The 22,497-nt window shown below is 45.0% G+C and overlaps 1 protein-coding gene across 8 annotated transcripts in view; it reads left to right on the forward strand.

Moving 5' to 3' along the window:
• Nucleotides 1-22,497, forward strand: part of LOC119400442 (sodium-independent sulfate anion transporter) — a 104,929-nt gene that overhangs the window by 67,611 nt on the left and 14,821 nt on the right. For all 8 annotated transcript variants that reach the window (XM_037667476.2, XM_037667482.2, XM_037667473.2 and 5 more), the window contains 8 exons: nt 4,246-4,318; nt 4,431-4,475; nt 5,773-5,833; nt 8,750-8,805; nt 9,498-9,638; nt 11,043-11,101; nt 18,992-19,078; nt 20,935-21,111. In XM_037667476.2, the coding sequence (XP_037523404.1) occupies nt 4,246-4,318; nt 4,431-4,475; nt 5,773-5,833; nt 8,750-8,805; nt 9,498-9,638; nt 11,043-11,101; nt 18,992-19,078; nt 20,935-21,111 (699 nt within the window). The remainder of the gene's footprint in view (nt 1-4,245; nt 4,319-4,430; nt 4,476-5,772; nt 5,834-8,749; nt 8,806-9,497; nt 9,639-11,042; nt 11,102-18,991; nt 19,079-20,934; nt 21,112-22,497) is intronic.

Below are 22,497 nucleotides of genomic sequence, written 5' to 3' on the forward strand. Positions count from 1 at the left end.
TCAGTTCGGAGCTTACACGCTACAGAGCGCACAACGGCCACTTGATAGATTCGAAGTGGACGACAACCGCTTTTGGCAGTGCGGCCATGTTTTTCGGAGGCGCGAATGCCTCAATGGAGAAGCTTGCCGTGCACATTGGACAGCTCTCGCGCGTGTGGCAACGGCCGATGTTCTGCGACACCACGCCGTTGCGGCAGGCTTGCCGCTAGCGTGAGTGGGCCATAACATCTGCCAAATGGCACGACGCGCGAACAGCGGAAGGTGAGCACAACCAGCACACGCAAAGCCGCAGGCACGGAGGAAGAAATGGCAGGTAGCACAAGCGCACAAGCGCAAGGGCACAACCAGCCACCAGCCAACACAAACTCGTGACGTAGGTTTGTTTACATATCCGCCGCGCTGATGTCGGCGTCGCAAGGTGCTCGCATCTCGCTCATTCGCGCGGCATGCACTTTAAAATTGATCTTAAATATCTTCTAGGCTATATTGGCCCTTGATATTTCGTAGACATTGTGTATGGCTCCACATACATTTATTTCACTCATTATCTCACCTTCGAAATTTTGTGTCAGTGCTCCTTTAACGCATGACAGTGGTGGCTCGAGGTGGCTTCGATTGATACCATACTGAACCTAAAATTTTTTTCAATTACGACAAGGTGTAAGAAAAATTTGATGGCGAAATGTCAGGTGACCCTATGAGTTTTCTCTATGGGGTTCGTGAAACTGATGGGAGGGCATCGCTCGTTTCCAAAAACGTGTGCATCCAAATTGGTTGTTGACTGTGGATAAACTTTTCAGGCTTTAATGATCGCTGGACTTTTCCCTAAATATCATGTACTTGACAAAAACTGAGGCATAGATTCGTTTTTTTTCTTTCACTGATATGTTGTGCAACAAAAGGTTGAGGCCATGCTTCACGACGTTCTGCTGTCAATTGTGCTGGACAGTGCTATGTGTGTGCACCAAACCACTTTGTTTTGTCAGCTTAACTTCATTGTGTGTGGCTCTGAAGCAGCATAATGTGTTAGCAACCTCCACTGCTGCCTTGTCAGTGCTCCAGTCGGCTTCCGTTTGTTTTCAGGTGTACAGTTTGGTACATTTGAAACCACCTGGCCCCCTTTGGTCACTGTGCTGGTCCATGTGACATGTCCTTTGCTTTGGACATACATCTGGTAAACCATATATAGTAGTACCGGGTGTTTCAAGAAATGTCCGAAAATCCTCAAAAATGAGGGAAACGTGATAGTTGCTTGCCGCCTTCAAAATTACTTTTTCTGTGGTGGCAGACATCTTACGAATACTAGAGACATCAATTACAGCATTAATTATAGAAATTCCAATAATTATTTTTTCAATTACGGGAGTCAGCTGGTAGGGTCAAATGGGAGCATTCAAGTTCTTCCTGAAAAGAGCTCATTGCTGCTTTGAGATTTCCAAAAAAGTGGTTGCTGGTAATTTTTGTGGAGTGATAAAATTTGACCAAGTTCACTGGCAAAACTGAAACTGGCATGCCAAAGACTGCAACTGCCATACCCTAGCAAGCTGCCGGAATGACAACAGTGTTACGTGTGCCATGTGTGCTATCATGGCAAGTGCAAAGCACACACTTGCAAAGTGAAGTATCGATCGATGGTCGACATAACGATGTGTGCTCATTCTGGACATCTCTGAGGAGTATGGCAGTTGAGCTCTTTGGCCTTTCACTTTTGGTTTTGCCGGTGAAACTGGATTTCTTGAGTCTGCGAAGATGACCAGCAGCGCCTTTTTGGAAATCTCACAGCGGCTTCGCAGGAAGGACATTGGTTTTCTTCTTTGACCCAACTGCATGTCTCCTCTAATTAAAAAATTATTTAATTCAGTGTATATAATGACTGCCGTAACGAATGTCTCTAGTCATCTTGAGATGTCTGCCGTCACAGCAAAAGTAATGCCAAACATTGAAGTTCCCCTATTTTGAGGACACATTTCCTAAAACACCCTGTCTAGTGGCTCACCTCTTAGCAAGGCAGTTATTTGGGCAAGTTACTCGAACCTCATCACAAAACAGCGCACACACACGAATACAAGAGAAGAAGGAAGGAAGAACCGACGACACGAGCGCTGTGTCATCGGTTCTTCCTTCTTCTTTTGTATTCGTGTGTGTGCACTGTTTTGTGATGAGATCACCTCTTAGCCTTCCTCCACTTTATAGGATTCATTCCCGTGGCCATGCATTACAAATTGTCTCTCGTTTCTCTCCCCCATGCAAGCCTACTGGTTAGCTCACTTAGTGGAGCCTGGGAGAGGAGCTGGCTTTGACAAGAACCACTTTTCTGTGAAGCTTTTGTAAGGAACTTGAGATTGAAGAAAAAACAGGACTAGGAATAATGAGGCTAGAATTAGCTTCGTGCTGCATTTTTGGCTCTGTACATTGTAACTTCATGTGGTTGATGTTTTTATGCACAGTATGGACTGCTGTCAAAGATACAGCAAAGCTTAATCAGTTTAGACTGATAGCCTCTTTCTTGAGAGCATTATTGTGATTAATTTTGTCATAAGAGGTTCATTCTTAGAAGAGGAAATGAAGGTAAAAAACTTACAATTTTGAATTTTGTGCTGAAACCTTGGCGAGACGTCAACAATTTCAAAGCTTTTGTTTTTTGCATTTTGGCCATGTTGGCTCAGTAAAATTTTTTGAAACTTGCTATGCCAACTGTGTAACTCCCCATGGAGCAAGAATTGTTGAGGAGGCGAAACAGCGCTCGCTCGGGCGTCCCAATAAAGTCACGGAATCGGGTACAGCACTTACACGCCCTCTGTCGTGAGAGTCCACTAGCAAAGAAGGAAAAATGCACGCATCACACTCTCCGATGAAGCTCGCAGTTCAAGGGCATTTGGGACCGATTCACCGCTTGCGCTTTACGCGCAAATGGGTGTGTATCTTGGGCCTCCTCGCTGGCTCACAAAAGGCGCCACATACAGGGAAACCACCTGCGTGAAATATTTGGTAGAACACGAAAACTAATTTTTCAATAACGTGCCCTTGAGAGCTTAGGCATCATTTGTTTCAGCAAATGATCATACTTCTACATGCCATCATTTCGTATTTAGATTGTTCATATTACTGCTTTGCCTTCATACCTTTGATGAACGGCCACTGCTGGGAACCACTAGTTCCTGCAACAGTATCGCTTCAGGTGATTGATGATCCTTAGGATGCTGCTAAATAACCAAATGTATTGATTCACTTCGCATATTCCTGCACCCTGCGGGTAAATTTTCAAGCTTACCGTAATGTCACCATCTCTCTATGTCACTCTCCGACAACTGGTTCTCGCAAATGATGTCAGGAGTCGTGAGCTTGATCTTTTCTTGGTGTTGCGTGAGCCTACACTTCAAACCTCACTCGGAACTTTGACCTTGCAGGATACGTAGCCGCTGTTCACGAACTGCAAGGATAATTGGGAGCTTGACACATTTGCTCCCCGTCATACAGAAGCACTGATGGAAATCCTGGAAAGTGCTTGCCTTTGTTGAGGTGTGAAAAGCACGGGCAGAGAGCAAGAAGCCCGTGCCACTGGCACAGCACGAAAGCCTGCCTGAGCGCTAAACAGAGACAGAATACGAAAGCTTGCAGATTGCGAAAGCTTGCCCTCCCAAGGCCACCTATGCACGTGTGCGCGCAAGGGACTGGATGCGGCAGACGTCGTTTTCCCAAGGACCAATACTAGTTGGCAATTTCAAGTGCTGTACGGCTTATAATTAGGGCAATATCTATTATTATAACTACAGCTAAAATCTCTGTCGCCTTCACCTATTGACGTTATAGATGGAAATCTGGGAAAATTTACAATTTACGAGACAGTAACGCAATTCTCATGCGTCGCATCGATAGGAGTACATGTAAACGATGGCAACACGTCAGAAGCGTCATCTGCTAGGCTGCGACGAAAACCGCATTGGCTCCATGGCACTATCGCGCCGCCCTCGCACGCTGCAGTGACCTAGCAGATTCTCCTCCTCGAATACTTCTATCTCCATGGTAGCTTCCAACGCTTGGACCCAAAAGGCACAGGTTCGATACCAGCTGCAGTTTGTCGCATTTCGATACAGCAAAATGCTAGATGCGCATGTGCTGTGCGATGTCATAGCACGTGAAAGAACCCCAGAATATTGACTGTACATTCGCTGTAACACTGCACTGTACTGCACCTCACCAACTCTCGTGAGTTGTGCATGCTGACCTTGGCTTTTTCTCTCATAGACACTTGGTGCAGGAATTCCCATCATAGCACTCCTGTCAATTCTTGAATCTGTGGCCATTGCAAAGGCATTCGGTAAGAGATTATTCGTGTTATCAAAACGCACTCTCATCGAGTGTCATTGATTATCAAGGATATTGCCAACTTTCAGATGTTGAAAGTTACGCCTCTTTTTTTTTTCTTTCAGCTAAGGGCAAGAGTCTCGACTCAACCCAGGAGATGCTTGCCATTGGTATGTGCACATTTATTATGTAGCAGTGAGAATTTTGAGGGATTTCTTGAAAGGCTTTCAGTGCAAATAACTTGAATTCATATTTAAATATACAGTTTAACCCGGCCAATATCAAAACCCAAAGACGATTGCAATGTGGCTGAATGTATTTGTAAATTAAAGTAGAAAATATGCCTATCTGAAGCTTATCTTAGAAATGCCAGGTTTGTTTGGAGCATGCCACACAGTTGCAGCACAAACTGGAGAAGCACCCTTCTAATAAATCGTCGTTAACCCTTTTAAGGCACTTACTGCGAGTACTGAGACCACAAAGTAGTCGTTTGATGTGTACACATTCATGTTGCGAAGGATTCTCTTCCCTCCGCAAGTCTTGCACAGTGCCAGCCCTGTGCACTGCATACTTTAGGGACCTCGCGCCATAGGAAATGTGTCCTTGCAAACGAAGTGCCTTATGTAGGAAAGCCTGTTTTATTTCTTGCAAAAAGAAAAAAAGTCATGCCAGTCGTATTGCGTAATGGTCGTTGACACACCAGTTTTAAGGCTAAACCTAAATACTTAAGTAGCCCACAGCCGGCATGAGCGGCACTTCTTGCGCGTATTAAAGTGCTCGTTGCGTGTTTTGATTGTAAAACCAGCATAGTACATTGGAAAATTTAGTGTGTATACAAACTGTGCCGCGTCAAAGCCCACACACCATGAGCCACAAACAACGCGACCCATGTGCCCGTTAATGCCATTTAAACAGCCACTATTATCATTCGTCTCTCAGCATGCAGAATTACCAAATTGATTCCCATGCACATGCTACAAACTGCACTCGTGAGCGTGAATTACCAGCATAACAACAAGTCGTTAGTGCTACTACGGCATGGATCTTTTGCTACTCAGACTTCCGATGTGCGGATGTAGCGTGCGATGGCTTTGTTAAATGCGGAATGTAATGCACATTGGGTGCCAGTGGAGGCAAAATGAGAGTGGGTCGTTTTCGCTCTGGCCACTTGCAGAACCCTGAAATGCTGTTCACCGAACCACTGGGTTACACAGAGCCCAGTTTGAGAACCCATATGCCATAGGTGATAGACAGTTTTTATATCTCAGTTTTGTTTTTCTTCTCGCTTCTGAAATGCACATTGCTTATAGAGGATGTTTCGACAAAAACTGTGATTTGAAGCCAAGCAAACAGTGGGCATAATATGAAGGTAGTTTTGCCTTGGATGCGTCATAATATTGAGGGCTGTAGCTTTGTATTTCACATCTGTCACAAAGCCTTGATAAGAAAGTTGTTTCTGCCCCGCAGGTATTTGTAATCTGATGGGGTCCTTTGTGAGTGCATACCCCGGAACAGGCAGCTTTTCCAGGTAAGTGTGTTTGCAGAGACAATAATCATGGTGAAACACTTTTTTTACAGTGCTGCTGTTTCTAGCCTCACACTCGCTACTTTTCCAGTACAGTAAAACTTGTACACGATGAATTAGTTTTCTAAAAAGTGAAAGTCAATTTAATTTTTCTAGTTGCATTTCTGGACATCTTAGTTAATGGTGCAGTGAACTAGTAGTTTGTTACTGTTAACTTCAGGTACTTACGCTAACTTTACTGTGTAGGGCACAGATTGCACTACACTTGTGTCCTTGTCTCTGTCATCAAGTATTGCACTGGTAAAAGGTGCAATAATCTGACAGCATTAGGGCACTTAGCCCAATCTACCTTGACACTAGGCACCGATAGCACGATGAGTGAATGTGCTTAAGCTTCATGGAAGGAATCTGCTCTGCGTGAGGAACTTGGCAGGTATGCCCTCCTGCCTTTATTGCTGTGTAGCATAAGTGTACAGAGGATGAAAACTTGGGCATGTTGGTAGGATATAATCAATGTGAGAACAGCACAACAGGCAAGGACTTACGGAGAACACACACACATCGATGTTCTGTTTATTATGTAGATGTATAGGTTTTATTTATTCTTCTCATAGACAGAAGTTCGGCATGCAGAAATGGACACAAGTGAAATGAAGCATAAGCAGACGATGCTGTTTGTGCTGCTAGCTACCTGCAACCTTTGAATAACGCATCCGATGCTGTACCAATTGAACTACGGCGGCAGTCATCTTCCCATCCACTTTATCTGGTATATATGTGCATTTAAAGCTGGGAGTGTTAATCAGTGCTGCTCGTAACCATGATGGCGAGCGTGGAACACTTTCTTTGCCTGCTGGCATCACATAGCATGTGACCTTTTTACAAGCTAGATGCTGACCAGTGATCCCTCGCATACTACATGAAGGCATGAAGTCTGCCAGAATGAGACCCTTGATATGAGTGAATGAATGAAGGGGAATTTTAAAGGCTCGTTTTTTTTGTTGTTGTTGCCATCGTGGCTACTAGCGGCACTGATTAACACTCCTATGTTTAAATGCATAGATATATCCAATAATGTGGAAGGGAGGATGATCGCCGCCATAGCTCAATTGGTAGAGCATCGGACGCGTCATTTGAAGGTTGCAGGTTCGGTCCCTGACTGCGGCAAGTTATCTTTCCGTCCACTTCAATTTAATTACTGCAAATAGCGTCCCCTATACTTTCCTTGGCTTGATTGTCTGTTAGTTGTCATTAATGTTGTGTCTAACAAAGAAAACAAGCCCTTAAAATGCCCCTAAACCAGAAAGAGGTCGAAATTTAGCTGTGGTGTGAAGGTTGTGCCCGATTCTACAATAAATACATAGTTGTGAGAATTTTTCAAAATGGTGCCATAATAGCGGAGTTACACGTGTTTTATGATACAAAAGAGGCCGTCGCCCATTTTGCTCTTTCCTTCGCTACGCTCCGTTCGTCGGCTCGTCTCTCCTCTAAGCCGAGTGTTCCTCCTCGCCGTGCGAGGAGGCAGAGCAGCAAGCATACATACCTGCAAGCGGACAAACAGATATTGTGGATGACGAGCAGACGAAAGTGTTGACGTCATGGCGAACGCTGAGGGGCTGAGGATTGCCGAAAGATCCGGAGAGGAGAACGGATTGTTTCTTGGAATTTGTGGGGCGCCCGCAGCTCGTAGCGCTGCCACGTTTGACATTGTTGATAATGATGGCATTCTGAACTCGATGTGCACGTTACTTGAAATGTTAAAATAATTATCGTAGGTGGCTTAGGGGCCCTTTAAAATTCCCCTTCTTTTGTTCATTACGCTATGCGGGCGATTACCTTGTTGCAGTGCCACACTGCATGAAGAAAGTGGGAATGCGATACAGCGCAAGCATCCTTTTTTTCACAATAAGTTGGACTGCCTCTACACAGTAGCAGAAAGGCGATGCAAGAGTGGTAAAAATGAAAAACTAAGCATGGTTGGGTGCGTTTGGTATATCACCTTCCACTTTTGCACGTGTAATGGTACTATGGCTAATCCTGAAATGTTTTTAGGTAAGTGCTTAATGGAAAACGGAGCTTCCTTCAAAGGCAAGCATCTTCTAATTTGTCCCTACATAGTAAAAAATGAATAGGCCATCTGTTGCCGTCAGGAACAAAATTGTTGTTGAGATGCAAATATAAAACTATGTAGAGGATTACCACAGCTTCACTTATTCGTAAGTCCGGTGAGACGGGCTTTGTGATGCTTCACAGTCAAGAAACTGATTGCCTCCCTGCTAACCTGTCTTTCTTTTTTTGTGTGTGTGGGTGCTCTGTAGTGTATGTTTGGGTGTCTGTCAATAAACTTCACGAGTTGATAGCTTTGCGCTTGGGTCACAATGCTTTCCTGTACATTGAGTATAACGCTATTCTTCGTTAATATAAAATATCAACTCACCTGGCAATATGCACTTTGCTATGTAGTAATCCCGTTTCTTTACCAGTCTTTTCATAGGTCAAGTAGGGCTGACAATTTCGCGAGTTGGTATGGATTCATAATTATGAAATGGGGCTACGAAATACGATGAATCACTCGTTTAGTGTGTTCCTCTGTGATTTGTTACTTCAAACGGTTCACTGTAACCAAGCAATGCACTACTTGTATAAGCGCAGTCACATTCAGTGCATGTTTTTGTATTATGTGCTGGCCTCCGTGATTCTAACCGTACTGCAATGCACCTACATCAGCCACCACTTGAAAGGCATTGTGGAAATTTCCCATATAGTGTTTCCGTAAACGCACAGTACAAGCACCTAGCAGCAGACATGCTATCATTCAGGTGTCTGTTACGGAAACTTTCCCCTTCTCCTGTGCTCTTTTCCAGTTGCTGCTTATCTGTAGCCGAGTTGTTTGGCTCAGGTATTGTTTGCACTTTTCAGAACGGCCATTAACAACAACAGTGGTGTTCGTACCCCTATGGGCGGAGTCTTCACAGGTGAGCGTTTGCCAAACTGCAGTTGTTAACCCTTCGGAGAGCGCTCTGGGCAGCTTCAATATTTTTTTTTGTTCAAACACATGCATTACTTGGGCAACTGCTAAGCAGGGTGAAATTTTCTTGACTGATAGATGAGTACCACTTGTTCTGGAGTGCATAAATATTCATTGAAAGCTTTAAATCTTCTCAAAGAAAACAACGGAAGTAGTGTATGTAGGGCACACAATCCTGTTGTAACAGCTGATGACCTCTAGCCTCTAAACTGTACCTATTGTTAGTCTAGTAGACTGGTTTGCTAGTCTTGTGGGCCATAAATATTATGGTCACTTATCGCAAATCAACAACAAAAAATAGGTGGTGAAGAGCAGTTTTCCTTTCCTGCCCCCCTCGTTTTTTTATTTCCACTATGTGGCCATAATATTTATGGTCCACGAGACAGTATGAACCAACCAGCTGAGCAACAAGTACTACTGTGTTTCGCTAATGTTTGAAAACAAAGTAGATGGACTATTGTAGTGAATTGGCTTGTGCATAGTGACAGTCTGCTGTTTGTTTGCAGTGTGTCTGGTGTCTTCCTTTTGTGTGACATTTCTTCGGGTGATGCCTGCTGTTAAGATGTCTGTTGTTTCACCTTGTGGTGTAAGCGGTCTCAAGCTCCTTGGTAAAACTTGCCCCTCACCCCTCCTGTGCAGGTGCCATTGTGATCATGGCACTCGTGTTCATGGCACCCTACTTCAAGTACATTCCCAAGGCCTCCCTGTCAGCCATCATCATCACAGCGGTCATCTTCATGGTCCACTACCAGGATGTGCCTGCCATGTGGCGAACAAACCGTGCGTGTTTACTTCTGCCATTACATTTAAACCTAATTTTTGATGCATCTGCATTTTAAAATGAAGCCTTTCAGGCCAGTGCACCCTGAATTTGCTCACTTTGGCTGCTGTGGTCTCACCGAATAATTCACACCTAGAACAGCATTTGCAATGAATCAACTTAAGTGCCTGGCCACCTAACTACTTCTTCAGGTGTGCTGGTTAACAACTCTGTTTTCTGTAGAATTAAGCGAGGAAACGACAAACTGTAATAAATATTCTCACATATCGGCCTTTGAACTAGTGAGCGTTGAATAATTTCTTAAATTGATTAATGACTAGTCGTTTACCAGTTTTGCCATTAATCAATTAAGTGTTATTGATAATTAATCGGTTAATCGTCATTTTTATCTAATTAATCATCAATTTATTGTTTATTCGACATTTCTGGCAGGTGCTTTAAAGAACGCTGAAACACAGTTATATGTACTCATAAGGACCGCATCCTATTGGTTGACAGTTAGAACTAGTGTAAAAAATAGAAGCATATAAAGCATTGATAAAGAATGTTACGTAGTTAATTTGTTAAATGCTAAATATAATTGCCACAACTTGAGTAGTGAAGGAATGAACAAGACATGTTACGTCAGGTGAGGTTACAGCAGCACAAGTGCGCATCAATTAAATGCTATCCCAAAGCAAAAATTTTGGCTGATATACGGGTTGGGCCGATACTGTGGGGAAACATATCCAGGAAATGTCTTTGTGGAGATTGCCAAGGCTGCGTGTGCTGTGAGAGAGGCCAGGTTAGGGTGCGACTCAAAAACACAGTTGCTCTCGCTCAGCCACCATAATTGTGCCACAGCCTCATAGTCTGCGCTTTTGCAACTGCCACTCTAGTAAGATTTTAAAGTTTTTGTGTCATTCCTGCTGCTGTCTGGAAAATAATAATACTAATAAACTTTAAAAACGAACTGTGCATGTGGATTTCTGTGGGCAGCCGGGCCTGACTGATTTTATGGGACACCTACTTTTCATAGATTAACTGTTCATTGATATATGACCCTCCCTACTTCAAATGCATGTTTTTGCTAGGATTAGTACTTGTGTGTTTTCTTTCCGAGGGCTTGACATGTACGTAAGGGCAGCTTATTGTCAAGTCTGGTGGGGTAGGGCTGGGCATACTACTGCAATAGTAAACAGCTGGTGGGACGAAAAATGTTTTGGGGACTGTGTGATGGGCAGTTGTGTGGATCATGTGGGTCGGGCTGTGGCAGTCTCCTGCTGGTCTGCTAGACTACTCACCAAATACAGTGCAAAAAGTGAACAGTTTTATAGTGTTAATTAACGATTTCAATAACTGAAAATGTTTGTATCCATAGAAACAGATTTTCCTTACTGCTGTGCATGCAATCTCTGTTTCAGGTGTCGACCTGCTTCCCTTTGCAGCCACATTCATTGTGTCATTTGTCCTCGGCTTGGAGGTGAGTGCGTCACACTCGCAAAGACATCGTGCACCACCGCATATTTAAAAGGGGGCCCTGCGACACCTTCCCAAGTAATCGTCAAATGGCCTCACGATTGGAGTTTATGTCTTCACGAATTTCTTGTCAGAAAAGTTTTTTGAATTCCTCAAGCATAAACCGAGTTGCAAGAATTTATTGCAGGTTCTGAGTGCTCTTCTTTTGTTTGGACGAGCATGCTGGAAGCTACACAATGAGGGATGACCAGGAGGTTACGCATGTCAGGGCCTCCGGTTCAAATGAGCGTGGCAGTCACGGTAGCTCCTTACGACATGAGAGACATCACTCGGCAGAAGCTGCGATGTGCGAGTGTCATGCTAAAGTCTAGCAGAGCTCCCCTATTACGTGGTGTGCACCGGCTTTGTCCTGCGTCAGCTTGACCACCGGACAGTAGCCAAATCCAGATGGCTCATCTTGAAGCGATTTCAATTCGCTAGACTCCAAGCGCCGTCTGGCTCACGAGGCATGTAGATGAGAGCTAGCATGTCAGTAGTTTTGGAAATGATGATATGCATTGGAAAGTACTGTTATAGTGGACTTGGTACGAGCCAAGTGACCCACTCAGATTGGCATAGTTTGAAATATCACGGCCGTACTGTGTCGGGTGCCACCAAACATTAACGCAGGATAAAACGAAATGCCAAGCACGTGACTGTTGGACTCTTGAAGTGCATAATATGTGTTAACCCTTTGCGGTCCGAAACCTTTTCCCACCTTCCGTCTGTTCTGGTCCAAAAATAACAGACTGAAAGGTCAAGTAAAACAAGTTTACTTACTCTTTTACACATAATGTAGTGATAATACGCGCTCGTGAATCAACTGCAAAAGAATTTTTCCAGCAGTGCACGATCACAGACCGCTCCGGCCGGGTTGCATTGTTGGGCAGAGGCTGACAACGGAGCGCAAAGGGTGAACCTGCTACCTGTTAATCAGCAGGTTTGATGGCTAACTGGAAACACTAATAAATTTGGGCCAAAGTCTCTGATATGCAAGCTGTGTTTTTCTTCATAACTGCATTTTGGCAGCAGTCTTTTATAGTCTTTGTAAACAGTGCCGTTAATCCAGAAAAATCACAGGGGGGGGACACACCTCTTGCCATGGCAGCCATGTTGTCTTTATAAATACTATAGGTTTCATTTTTAGCTATAGCACTCTTCATCACTCTTTGGTTATAATTAGGGATGGGCGATTAGTGAATTTGAGGTTCGAAGCGAATCCGAAGCGAATAGTGATTTGGTCGAATAATTTCGCATCGAATAGTTCGAATAGTATTTACCGCATATTATTAAGAAAAATGAGCATTTTTGTCATGACCCTTGCACAATATTTTTAAGGATTGGAACTAGGTATGAGTGAACGTCACTTTGTTGGTTTGAAATGAAGTGGAAGCAGCGTTGAATAGTATCAAGATTTGAATAGCAGTAGGGTGCAAGTTATAAGTGGTGCAATACGTTACAACTTAAAAATTACTATACTTAGTGCATATAAGCCCATATAACACGCTTTTAAACTTAAAATATGTACAGTCGCGATCATAAGTTTGGAGACCACGCGATCGCGTGGCAGCGTGCATGCGCGCGCCGTCTTATGGCTCGTTGCCTGCTGTCGAGAGTCTCTCAGTGCGCATGCGCGGCCATTCTATCTCGCTGGCCTGCTTGCTCGCTTGCTGCACGCCGGCGCGCGGGCCGATTACCGGAATTTGCGATCGCTGCCGCCAATAAACCCTATCGCGAAAAATGGAAATGTCTCGTAGAAACGGGGTTTGTGGCGTCTGCCGAGCGGGCAACGTTTCGCCGCGCTTGTTAAGAGGAGCGCTTTATCACGCGTTTCTGCCACGGCTGTTTGGGTGACAGAAAGTGTTCACGTTATCAGCAGAGCGGCTGTCTTGTAGTACAGGCTGTTTCGCACTAGGGGGAAACGGTGAGTACGTGGCATCGCGATGCGGCGAGCGCTGGGCCAGGCAGCAGCTCACGCATGCGCACGCGCTCGAGAACGGAGTTTTGAACCGCGTCGTCTGCTAGGGCGGCGCGCGCTAGCCGCATTTTCTGCAAGCGTGCTACTCACAGGCGCAGTGTGCGCATTTCATTGTTACTGATAGAGTTGAGCCGATAATCACTACTAAACGTTGTGCGACGCCAACCTCTGAGCCATCAATGGAAAAAGTGGTGTTCTACAAACTTTTTTAGACAGCATGCTTCGTTTGTTCTTTCTAAAGGCTAGTGTACTGAGAGCGTGCACGTATATTTCTTCACTGTGTGTGCTACTGTAATACGCAGCGACAAGAGGCCCCAAAATGTGCTCACAACGTGCTCGGTCTCCAAGCACAGCCACAGAATGTTACAGCGCACGCCAGCGTAGCAGACGACGCGGTTCAACACTACGCCATTCGAGCGTCTGCGCCTTTTGGCGCGCGACTACAGCGCTCGCTGCATCGCGATGCTATGTGCTCCGAGTTTTCCCCTAAGTGTGAAACAGCCTGTACAAGCAGATCTCACTGGCAAAACGAAGCGAGCAAAGAGGGCTATTTACTTCCGTTATCCCTGCAGTGCGAGAAATGTCAAGCATGGCATGTAATCTCCGCAAGAACTTGCAGGCATAGTAGAGAAAGAGAAGGATACTTTTATTCTGATAGAAAAAAGGTAAAAAATCACCACAGCTTCAAGGAATTGCATTTGCTTGCAAGTTTCAGTATTTTATCATGTTGCCTTCGGCGGCACTGATGAGTTGCATGCGACGTGGCATTGAATCATAGAGAAACTGCACAACATGTTGACATGAGCGGAGGGCCTCCCATTCCGCGTTCAGGGCTGCCCACAAAGCGTCTTTTTGGCGGTCCGTAAGGCGTGGTTTCTGTGCCGCCACGCAATTTCGTAGTCACGCTTCATGGTGCAGCAAGAAATGGATAGACTCAGTTGCTCGCGGATCTCTTTCGCACTTATAAATGGATCCGCTACTACTGCTGCTACAATTAATCGATCACTTTCTTCCCGTGTGATCCTTGGCCTTCCACACCTTTTCGCATCGACAAGGCGACCATTATCTCTTCGATAGGTCTGGATGGCTCTGCTGACTGCTCTCCGAGATCTGTTTAACAGATTACAGATCTGGCGTTGTGGTAGGCCCTCGAGAAATAACTCAATTATTCGTTTTCTTTCCTCGACCGGCACTCGTGGAGGCATGCTTGCGGAAGACTAACCAGCAATACTCGAAATGCACTGTATACCTTTCGCTGTGTAAAACTTTTCAAAGAGCGTGTTTTTCCGCCTATAGCGAGACGCGATGACACAGTAAAAATACGAGCATAGACATGACCTGGCATTTTTGGTATTCTGACGATCCTGGCATTCTGCCAGCGATAGCCATCTGCGCCCGGAGCGTTTCAACGTTATGTCGTTCAGAAACAGCGCCGAGATCGAAACAAGGAGTTCCATGCTGCCGCGCCGCTGCTTCGTGATAAGCACTACTGGTGGCGGCAGCCGCAAATTCCGATAATTGGCATGCGCGCCGGCGTGCAGCAAGCGAGCAAGCAGGCTAGCGAGATAGAATGGCTGCGCATGCGCACTGAGAGACTCTCGGCTGCAGGCAACGAGCCGATAGACGGCGTGCGCATACACGCGGCCACGCGATCGCGTGGTCTCCAAACTTATGATCGCGACTGTACATTTAACCTTGAAGTGTGGCTTCGCCGCATTGCAGATTTTCCCTGAATTGGTTGTTTCACGGCACGCAACCAGACGCTGCAGTGAAACCACCTTTACAGGGGGTTATGTGCCGTCAAACGTATACATATATTCGTTCATTTCGAATACTTCGAAATTTCGAATAATCTGAATTCATATCGAAGCGAATTCGAATACTGTAATATTCGTTCGAATATTCGAAACACCTGAATATGCGCCCATCCCTAGTTATAATGCATAAAGGTACAGCTTTTATTTAATGCCAGTTCTATTCCCCATCGTGTATATACCGGTCAGAAAAAGCCTGCCATGATTTGCACCTGGAATATTTCTTCTAAGGCATGTTTACGTTCATCGGTGATTTTTAAAAAATAATGCAGTTGAGCAATTGGATTCATATGTCACTGTCAATGGCTCCCACCAAATTGTTGACATAAATACATAACGATAGTTGATCGAGGATTCTTTATTTACGTTGAATTTTAAAGCCCGCCATAATAAACATCTGCGACCTGCCATGGTGGTTATGGCACTCAACTGCTGACCCGACGGTCGTGGGATCAAATCACGGCTGCATTTCTGACGGAGACAAAAATGCTTGAGGACCGTGTGCTTAGATTTAAATGCACACTAAAGAACCCCAGGTGGTCAAAATTTCCAGAGCCCTCCACTACTCCTCATAATCATGTCCTGGTTTTGGGACGTTGAAGCTCAACAATTATTAATAAACATTTGCGGCGTGTCAGAAGTAACCTGCACCATTTCAGAAAGCTTGTGCTCTGCAGTGCCTTTTGAATAGGAAAGCAGTTTTTACTATTGCACTTAGTTTCTGCTCTTTGGAAGGTCTTCAGATTTCAGAGTAGGTTTTAAGGAGAGTCTGCTCTACTTAACTGTCAAGCACTTCAAATTTGATGTTTGAAAGATAAATCTCAAAAGGGGGGACACTTGCAAGGGGTGTGTCCCTCAGTGTGTACACAAGGGGGGTCAAAACCCCCTTGACCCACCCACAATTTACACCAATGAGTAAAATGGTTGTTAATGTCAGCGCACAATTTAGGCTCTGTACATAGCTGAGGTTGCATAGCTTGCAAGCAAACTAGCACACTGGAAGATATATTCCTAATAGGGATCTGCAAATAGTAAATTTTAGGTTTGAAGCAGAGTGATGAATAGTAATTTGGTGGAATAATTTCCAATCGAATAGTTTGAATATATTATAAAGAAAAATTAGCATTTTTGTCTCGACCCAACTAAATTGCGCAAAATCTTTATGAATTGGAACTAGGCATGTGCACATGTTGTTCTTTTTGGTTTGAAGTGAAATCGAAGCAGCTTTGAATAGTAGCAGGATTTCAATTCGAGGAGGATGCAAGTGATAAATAGTAAAATATGTGTAAAAATTTACTATAATTAGAGCATATAAGCCCACACAACAACCTTTTAAACTTAAGAGCCGATTAATTAATGTGAGGGTAATATGTTCATTTATCTTGAAGTTGGGGCTTCGTGGCAGGGCTGATTTTTCTTGAATAGGTGTTTTCACGGCATAGCACTCCTACGCTGCAGTGAAACCTTTACAGAGGGGTTCCATGAGGTCTAATATGCACCTATTTATTCATTTCAAATACTTCGAAAGTTCGAATAATTTAAGTTTGTGTCAAAGCGAATTCGAATGCTGTAATATTTGTTCGAACATTCGAAGTGCTCAAACATTCGCACATGCCTAATTCCCAAGGATCTCTTACGTATAATGCTTATGATATTGTTACGGGGAATTTGGTGGAACATATTTGGTGGAGCGGTGCGATCCCCGTCCTCGCCACGGAACTCCGCAGCGGGCGTTCGCTCTCGGCTTTCAACGTGGCCTCTCAAGACTCGAATGCACCCACTCCGGTCGTCACGCCTCCTGTCCTGCCTTCCAACCAAGCGGCCGCAACAACTTTCGTGACGCTTCCCGTCTTGAAAGACCCTGGCGTGTTCTCGGGCCTCGAGGGTTCCGACGTCGACCAATGGCTGCGCCTTTACGAACGTGTCAGCGCCAGTTACAGGTGGGACCCCACACTCATGCTCGCGAATGTCATCTTTTACTTGGACGGAACCCCTCGTGTCTGGTTTGACACACACGAGCATGACATTACAAGCTCGGACAGCTTCAAGGAAAAGATCCGTGAGCTTTTTGGAAACCCTTTTGGTCGTCGACAAGCCGCAAAGAATGAATTATCTACTCGCGCGCAAACTTCCACTGAGTCCTACATCAGTTATATTCAAAGTGTCCTAGCACTCTGCCGCAGAGCCGACGAAAACATGTCCGAGCCAGAAAAAGTTGCGCACATCCTGAAGGGTATCGCCGACGACGCGTTTAACTTGCTGGTATTTAGCAACGTTACGTCTGTTGATGCGATCATTCAAGAATGTCGCCGCCTGGAACAGGCTAAAAGCAGACGCATCTCACATCAGTTCCAGCGCCTTCCGAATACCGCAGCGACGTCATCTTGCCTGGACTCATATCGTCCTCCAGACACTTGCGATAACTTGACACGACTCGTCCGACGTGAACTTGAAGCAGCCGCTCCTGCTACAGTGCCACCACCGCACCCTGACCACTCTCCTTCAATCCCCTTGCCCCTAATTCAAGCAGTCGTGCGACAGGAAATTGCCAGCATGGGTATTTGCTCCATTTCGACGCCTCCCCGTACCGACTTCCAGAAACAATTCACGACTCCACGTCCATTCCCCTCTGGCTCTCCATCAACATTCCGCAATCCGTCCGCATGGCGAACACATGATGACAAGCCCATTTGCTTCTCTTGTCACCGTATTGGGCATGTTTCTCGCCATTGCAGAAGTCGGTGGGGTCCTACTACACAAACTTTCCAGCGTTCTTCTAATGGCCGTCCCGTTTATCGTCATGCGACCAGCCCAGACCACTTTGTCCCTCAGGAACCTGTGAGTGATCCCCGCTACTCCTGCTCACCATCGCCCCAACGTCGCCAGTCTCGTTCTCCCCAGCCCCGCCGACCACCATCGCCCGCCTTCCCACGACGCTCCTCGACGGAAAACTAAACGTTGCAGCCCCTGGAGGTGGCGCTGCATCAATGGGACTGACCGAAAATCCTCTTTTGACCATACAGACGAAACAGAACCTTATCGATGTACAAGTGGACGGTGTGCATGTGACTGCTCTTGTCGACACTGGGGCTCAACTTTCCGTCATGACCACTGATTTTCGCCGAAAGCTCAAGAAAGTCCTCACACCTGCGACGACTAAGTTCATCCGTGTTGCCGACGGGGGAACAGCATCTGTCGTTGGAATGTGCTCCGCTCATGTAAGCATCGCTGATCGCCACACAGTTGTTCTCTTCGCCGTCCTTGAAAAATGCCCACATGACGTAATCCTAGGCCTCGACTTCCTGTCCGCACATTCTGCCCTCATTGACTGTTCGGCCAGTACACTCCGTCTTCACTTGCCCATAACAGACCCTGCTGCACCACGGCCGAGTCGCCTCTGCACTGCCCGATATGCTCGCCTTCCAGCCCAAACACTGACCTACGTCAAGTTCGTATCAAGACCACCAGTTCCCGACGGCGACTATGTGCTGACACCTATCACCGATGTCCTCATCAGCCGCGGCATTACATTACCGCACACCGTTCTGTCTGTCGCAGGGAACTCCACGTGCCTTCCAGTTGTCAATTTCAGCTTGACACCTCAAGTGCTGCCGCAAGGCATCTCTTTGGCATTGCTGTCCACCTTAGAAGACAACGCAGTGAATGCTTTCACGGTGGCCACTCCTTCCGACACCTCTACCCAGCACCTCCACCAAATATGTTACGGGGAATATAAACAGAGACTCGAAGGACTAGCAACAGATGTATTTACAAGTGGTTCACCGAGCAGCGCTGCTGATAGGAACAGCTCGCGCCAGTCTATCTTATTGTCGTCCTTTTCTTCGTCTTGTGGACCACGATGCCACTGGTACGTAGCAATATTATGCTACTGGTCGTGCTATTTTTTAGAATTTTATCAGATTCCCTCCCAGATTCTTATGTTCACAGCATATTTGTAACGTCTGCTGATAGAGTTGTGTTTTTTGCTTACATATTTGCAGCCAACACTTGTATCGTGGTCAAGTGAGTAGGATGGCAGCTAACTGCAGTGTTTTACTTCCAGTATGGCATCATTGTTGGCGTTGTCATCTCTCTCGTTCTGCTGATGTACGAGCATGCCAGGCCACGGGTGAAGATCACCACGAAGCAGGCATGTAGCTGCTGTTTTGCATGATGACTGTTGTGCGGCCATTACTGCGCACTTCGAACGGTGTCTTTTCGGTGGCCTCTGAGGTTTATTTTAAGTACCATATATCATTTAATTTATAAAGGGCACTAGACAGCAGTTGCGTTCAGCTGAATTAACAGTTAAAAAAAAAGATGCACGATTGTTTATGCTAGCAGAACTAAAGAAATGAGCAAATGACACATACGCACGAGAGCAGCTTCCACTGTAGAAATGCTGTACCTATTGGCCTATATGTTTTTTTATCTTTTGTAGAGACCCCTGATAAACACTAAGCTCACGCTAGTTCATTTTGGTAAACCTGCCAGACATCCGTACTCAAAAATATGTGTAAGCTCAACTGTCTAGCCATGATCTTTGCTATAATATTATTATTATTATTATTATTATTATTATTATTATTATTATTATTATTATTATTATTATTATTATTATTATTGCACAGACATAGTTTTAATATGGCTGTGTGAGAAAGAAAGAGAATGCACTGAGGTGCCTGTTTTTTGTTGGACGCAACCATATGAAGCCCACAGATAACGTATTAGTGTATTTGTAGCATTTTATTGAGGTGTAGTGAAGAAAAACTGGACAAAAGACGATTTCTCGCTAGTGGAACCACACGTGATACTCTACCCATAGAATTTCATATAGATACTCTAGAGGGAACTCTGGCGCTGTGTCTATGGGAGCTGCAACGCATGGCGCTTCAGCCAACATGGGAATAATGGGTAGTACACGGATTTGTCTCAACTTCGTTCTTTCGGCTCCGTTTGGCTCCGCGTCTCCTGCGTCCGCTTTGTCGCAAAATGAAGTTCAGGAAAAGTTAGGCGTTCCACTTCACCACTTTAACTTTTTTAGGCTCACCAATTCAAATCTGGTTACGAAGTTCACAAATACCCTTCTTTTATCCGAAAGAAAACCAAACCACAGAAATAAACAAAGCCACAAGTGCGTTCGAAACCCGCGAGTACGAAGACTAGGCAAATCCGTGTACTACCCATCATTCCCATGGTCGCTGAACGATCGCAGCGCCAGAGTCCCCTCTAGTTAACTTTAGGAAACTCTATCGCTCTATCAACTGAGCTGCAGGCCACTTTCTTGAGTATTCCACGGACCTGTGCTTCACACTGCAGCCTTCTTTTTGCTTTCATATTTATTGGTCTTTTTGTAAAGTCTCTAGCTTACTTGTCGCTGAGAAAACAATATCTGCATCATATTTTGAGCCAATCCTTTAAATTCTGGATTTTGAGTGTCCCTTTCTTCTTCTTGCTAGAGGTAATGGCTTCAAAGGCCTTCTCAGTGACCGAGCTTATCAACTTATCCAGATACAAAGCTTTGTTTAGCCTAGCTATCTGTCCTTCAAGGTTGACTTGTTCTGTGTCCAAGCAAGACTTTGTGATGGCTTGTGGTACGAAAAGCAGAGCGCCTGCTCTTTTAGCCAATTCTGAGGGACCTGAGTCAAACGTAAGGAGCTCCTTGTGTGCCCTCAGGTTGTATTTCCAGCACCTATAGTGCCTGTTCAAAACAGTATCCAAGTCTAAGAACTGAATCATGCCCCCACTAGGCCTTTCCGGCACAAATTCTAGTCCTTCAATTTGGCTTTGGAACGAGGGTCTTTAAAGCACTTTCCAGTGGCCCATTTCTCTGGAGGTGCATTAAGAGATGAGGCTGCTTTCTTTGAGCTGCTACAGCTCAAGTATTAGAATTGTCTTATCTGCTACAAGCATATTAAAGAAATTTGATACAAGTGTTTTTTTTACATGCAGAGTATGTATATATATTATTGCAGTGGTGATGTATATATTTTGTGCCCCCTCCAGACGATGTCGGGCATTCCGTACGTCCTTGTGTCCCCCGACCGGACTGTGCTGTACCCTTCCTCGATGTACACCACTGACAAGATCACCAAGGCTCTTCCCGACACCAGGGACGCTTCCCCACGATTTGTTGTCTACGATGGCGTCCACATCAACGTCGTCGACTACACTACCTGCATCGTAAGTCTCGCCCAGTCAATTACACCACGGTGGAATAGGTCTTCCTTCTTGTGACAAGTAGATTAATTTTGTATCTCTCATAAAATTTTTCAGTAACTTGTCATCGTTTTATCAGCTTTTTAGTCTTCATAGTTTTTTAATCAAAGTGTGATAATACCTATTAATAAATATCACTCATAAATGTTGTGAAATAAAAACAGGTTAAGCTAAAGTTATCACCAGCATTTCTTAACATGAAGCGCCGTTGTTATCAACAATGATGGCAGGTGTGTAACCACTTCTTCTTATTGTTTTTGGCAATCTTAGTCAGTTAACCTCTTCATTAATAATATGCAGCACTGCATTTTTCCCTGGTCGCAACGTTTGGCAAGAGTGTGTGCAGGGCAGCAGCCACCCATGTGACCACGAGGAAATTTTGCAGATTTTTAAAACCTTTTCCCAACATTTTTATTTATTTCTAGTGATTCTCAATTGCTGGCTGAAAGTGTGTGTGCTGCTTAATCTGCAGCAAGGCATTTTGTCACCTTCAGCACGTTATGGAAGAGAAGTGTTAGTGCAAAAACGTACTGTGTACCCAACAACAACGGCGTGGGGCAAGACAGCAGTGTCGCCGTAGCCAACTAGGAGCTGGTGCTCACTTAGAGAGTTGTTGCGTAGGCCTTATTGTTAGAACTGCACAGGAACATGTTATAGCATTCTTATTTGCATTTGAAACGTGAAACCGACAAGGAAGCTTATGCCTGATTTGTGAGCAGTTGTTTTTGTTTGCCAAAGGCTTATCATGGAGGGAAATGCATGGGGGAGGCCATTTGTGTGATAAACAGTTGTGCCTCCTGTCAGTGTTGCCTGCGTTCTCGAAAATAATAGTTCTTGATTTAACTGATTTGGCACAACTGCATGCTGTATGAAGCAGGAGCACATAGCAGGCACTTGTTGTGCTACCAGTGCATAGGCCAGGTGCGGAACCAACATTTTCCCAACACATCCTGCCATGGTGATTGGCACACTCACTATTGTCACTGCAAGTTAACATATTACATATCACTACGTCAGTATTTATGAAAGACAAGATTGGCATTCACTCGTATGTAGCACAAAGCTACCAGGAAATTCATGCGGATTTCTGAAAAAGTAAAGCTTCATGGTTGACGAAAAAGTCAACCTGCTCTGGGGGTTGAACCCAAGACCAACACCTGTCCAAGGTGGTCGCTCTGCCAGTTGAGCTAACCAGGAGGCCAGGAATTAGCAGCACGAGGGCAAATTAATTCGCAACTCGAAGCACATAGGCATTGAATATGGCAGAACAGAGGGATACATATTAGCGCAAACAAAGAAAAGAAAGACTCGAGAAAGAAGTAGGAGGAAGCAGAAAGGTTGGGCGCTAAA

Source organism: Rhipicephalus sanguineus, chromosome 7, assembly GCF_013339695.2.
Source record: "Rhipicephalus sanguineus isolate Rsan-2018 chromosome 7, BIME_Rsan_1.4, whole genome shotgun sequence".
Classification (NCBI taxonomy): Eukaryota; Metazoa; Arthropoda; class Arachnida; order Ixodida; family Ixodidae; genus Rhipicephalus; species Rhipicephalus sanguineus.